This window comes from Stegastes partitus, unplaced genomic scaffold, assembly GCF_000690725.1.
Source record: "Stegastes partitus isolate 25-593 unplaced genomic scaffold, Stegastes_partitus-1.0.2 Scaffold376, whole genome shotgun sequence".
NCBI classification, from domain to species: domain Eukaryota; kingdom Metazoa; phylum Chordata; class Actinopteri; family Pomacentridae; genus Stegastes; species Stegastes partitus.
This window is the reverse complement of record NW_007578107.1, coordinates 180035-184047: the sequence shown is the minus strand read 5'-3', so window position 1 is coordinate 184047 and position 4013 is coordinate 180035. Positions and strand designations below refer to the sequence as shown.

The 4013-nt window shown below is 38.7% G+C and overlaps 1 protein-coding gene across 1 annotated transcript in view; it reads right to left on the bottom strand.

The window, feature by feature from the left end:
• Positions 1–4013, bottom strand: part of kat2a (K(lysine) acetyltransferase 2A) — a 9640-nt gene extending 5627 nt beyond the window's left edge. The window contains exons 1-8 of the mRNA XM_008284861.1: positions 4006–4013; positions 3262–3392; positions 2836–2972; positions 2185–2393; positions 1979–2105; positions 480–590; positions 239–382; positions 14–128 (exon numbers count right to left, since the gene is read on the bottom strand). Coding sequence (XP_008283083.1) covers positions 14–128; positions 239–382; positions 480–590; positions 1979–2105; positions 2185–2393; positions 2836–2972; positions 3262–3392; positions 4006–4013 — 982 coding nt within the window. The remainder of the gene's footprint in view (positions 1–13; positions 129–238; positions 383–479; positions 591–1978; positions 2106–2184; positions 2394–2835; positions 2973–3261; positions 3393–4005) is intronic.

The following is a 4013-nucleotide window of genomic DNA, read 5'->3' as shown; positions in this document are numbered from 1 at the left end:
AGAAAACACTCACGTATGCCTGGAATACTCTCCACGGGGATCTGTCGGACTCCCTCTTTGAAGCAGGTGAGTCCTGGATAAACCTTCCTGATCTGACTCTGCTTCCTCTCAATCAGCTTCTTTATAATCTGCGAGGACATTTTCAGATTTATGTAACATTAAAAATACATGAGACTCACAGCAAAAAGAGAGAAAAAAAAGTACAGGTTTAATGAGAACATGTGGGAGCTTCTCGTACCTCCTTCTGTCTCTTAATGATGTGCGACAGCTCGGTGTAGGGGATCCTCGGGTTCAGCTCGCACTCCATCAGCGTCGCTCCCTCGTAGTCTTTGATGTATCCCAGGTATCGACTCTTCGGCACTTTGATGTCTTTGGAAAAGCCCTGTGAGGAGGAGGAAGGAAAAAAAAAAAAAAAAGAAATTACTCGGAGGACATGAAGGAGGCCGAGGACGGAGGAGAAGCTAATGCGAAGGTCTCACCTGCTTTTTGAAGTAGCCGATGGCGTACTCGTCGGCGTACGTGAGGAAATAGAGGATGTTGTGTTTGATGTGGTACTCCTTCAGGTGGTTCATCAGGTGGGTACCGTAGCCCTGGAACAGGAAACCAGAGAGAAGGCTGAGTGAGAAACAGGTTTTCATGTATGGAACAGAAATCTGGTGCTCCCAAGTATTAATGATTTATACGTTAAAGCAGGATGAACCAACATTTTAACGCTGAAAATTAAGGAAATCCAAATCAGGGCTGCACAACGTTTGACAGGGAGATGCTTAGTTTTTCTACAATATGAAAACTCGAACTGGACAGACTTGAACCACTGCTTTAGTGATGAATTAATCATGTTGGAAAGATTGGAGGTTTGTTGTAGAAGATTGAATCTGCATCCAAAATGACTTTAATCAGTCACTGCAGCAGCCGTGAGACCAAAAATTAGTTAGAAATGAATCAAATAAGGCGTTCTAATGCCAGATTTACATCATTTGACTTTATTTTTTACATTTTATAATTGTTTTTGGAGTATTTTTAGAGAATCTTTTTGTCATTTTAGACGAGTTTCAGGACATCTTACACATCTGTTGAATTGTTTAGGACAGTTTTGCACTACTTTTGACACATTTTGGGCTGTTTTGAAAGAGTTTTTGGACAGTTTTTGAATCGTTTTGGACAATGGGAATCATTTTGGGTAAGATTCAATTCACTTTGCGTAATCGGAGACATTTTGGGACTCGGTGATAAGATTTAAAATGTTGTGTTCTGATGTCAGATTACCTTCAAACAGGTGATTTTACCTACATGGGCTGCTTTCTATTAAAAACACTACATATCAACATCATTTTCCACTTTCACAGAGTACATTTTCTTAGCCAACATCAGCCCTAAACTTAAGTACTAGTTATTGGTTAATTTATAGGATTTTAACCCTTTAAATGCTGCTTTGTTTACATGATGCCACTCGTCTTACATTAAAAATAAAAGACTTATTTTCAAGAGGATTTGTTTCTTTGATGATCACAGCGATTCTAATGCACTTTGGTTTTTTGTAGTGTCAGATATTTAATTTAAACAAAAAAAAGCGATAAAAATGTTAGATTTTGTAACTTTTCTTTTTAATCAACATCAAAACTATCAATTCTGATGAATGTTTCACGAGTTCAACCAGTTGTTTGTCAGTCTGTTTACACTTTGCCTTTGTTGTGTTTTTTTTTTTAATGAAAAGCATAAAAATGAATTATTCTCCATACGTTGAATGTGCACAAACTTTGTTTTGTAATTAAATTTCAAAAAAAATCTAAGTGATCAAACATTTTACATTAATTTTATTTTCATTTAAAGCAGCACAAAGCAATAAAAACGATTGCACAAACTGCAGTTTCAAATACTGAAACTTTACACTGTGCAGCCCTGAAGATTAAACTGAAAATAAAGCACTCATTGTCTTAAATAAATGAAAGGATAAGGATGGTGCGACTTGATGATTTACCTTAACTTGCTCATTGGATGTGACGGCGCAGAAGACGATCTCCGTGAAGCCCTGAGTGGGAAACATCCTAAAACAGATGCCTCCAATGACGCGGCCATCTTTGATAAGGGCGAGGGTTTTGTGCTTGCTGTGGAAATAAAAAAACATGTCAAGGAGAGTTTGCAGGACAGGAATGAAATGGTGAGAATACAGGAACGTCTGCTCACGGGTCAAACACCAGTCGTGTGATGTACTCTTTGGGCATGCGAGGTAACTGATGGGAGAAGACGTTCTGCAGGCCCACCAGCCACATCAGGATCTTCTTGTTGGACTTCTGGGACAGCGAGTTTCCGATGACGTGGAACTCGATGATGCCTCGTCTCTCCTCCAGCCGGGCGGTCTCGTCACGGGCGGCGTTTGGCGTCAGCAGATTCGTCTGGTGGTAGAAATAGACGTTTAAATCTAGAGACAAAACTTAAACTAATGACCAAAGCCATTTTCACATGTGGAATATGAGTGACTTTTAAGTCTTTGTAGGTTCATCACACACAATAAAATGAACGAGAGCAGCCAGGTTACACAGAGCAGCTGTCTGACTTGGTCTAGGACTAATGTTCACTCATTTTTCTTGTTATTTAAAATATCACATATTGTTTTGTTGCACATCATTTGCACTACACTTCACACAGGACTTCTCTACTTACACATATTACACTTACTGTCCATTTTGCATTCTGTATTTACTTACTGTTTATTTATCAGTACCTATGTTGGTGGTAACTTTATTCTTTGTGCTGTAACAACCAAATGGGGATTAATAAAGTATTTCTATTCTAATAACTCCATGTAGTCAGACCTGACCACATGGTTTCACTGACCTCAGGTCCGAGCATGGCAGCAGGGTCAGTGATGGTCATCATGACTTCGTTGACCAGCTCCATCGGTATGTCTCCCATCACCCGGATCCGCTTGGCGTCCTCCAGCGTCAACGCCTCGGGGAGTTTGCGCTTTTCACCTGAATACAACCAAAGAAATCCAACTTTAGTTTTTTCTTTTAAAATGATCTAATTCAACTGCACAGAAGACATTTCTCAGTTCTTGCTGCTTCTTCATGGTTGTGCTGTTTCCATAGAGGTGCTGGACTTGATATTGACAGTGAAAAATGAGCCCACAGGAACTAAACATGCAACAGGAGACAAATAAAATGGCCAGAAACTGCTTGGAGCTCTTGAAGGGTTTACTGCAGGAAGTACATGAAGCTGCACTGCACCTCAGCAGAGTATAAATGAGATGTGAAACAATACCTGTGATGGGCTCCACACCTCCAGCGTCGATGCTGCCCAGAGAGGAGCTGCTGCTCAGACACTTGGACAGAGCAGGAGAACCGGAAACGGAGGCAGGACTGATCACTGCATGAACAGAAACAAAAGGTAGACTTCATTACAGACGATACGACGGGAACAGCGACAAGAGACAAATAGCTGCAGAGTTTCCACAGATTTTTCTAACATATCATTTTTCTGTGAAATAATGGCAAATATCTGTAGAATAAAATGTTTTTTTTCTGTATACAGTCAAGATTGTGCAATTTTACATTCAAAAGCTGTAAAAGAACAAATTAAAATACATATTTTTGATGTGAAAATTATTTTCATTATTTTTGTTTGTTTTTTTAAGACAACATTTGACTAATTAATTGTAATAAAAAAAAAACAGGGAAAATCTGTAAAATAGAAAATATAAAANTTATCTACTTGTATCATTTAAACATTTGCTCAGAATAAACCCTGCGTGCTCACCATATAATGTAAAAGCTAAACATTCTGTGCACCATGACACAACCACGAAACAATGGCTGACTCAGCTTCTACCAACAGTCACATGACAAATATTTGGGCACTTCTTGGCTGTAAATAGTAAAATATGAATAACGGTTACGGTTATGATTTTTTCCAGTATGTAAAAAATGTTGTCCATGTTGACTGCAGGTTTTGTCATTTTTGGTCAAATAAATAGTCAAAGAAATTCAATGTTTTTTCTTCACTAACTGTGCCAT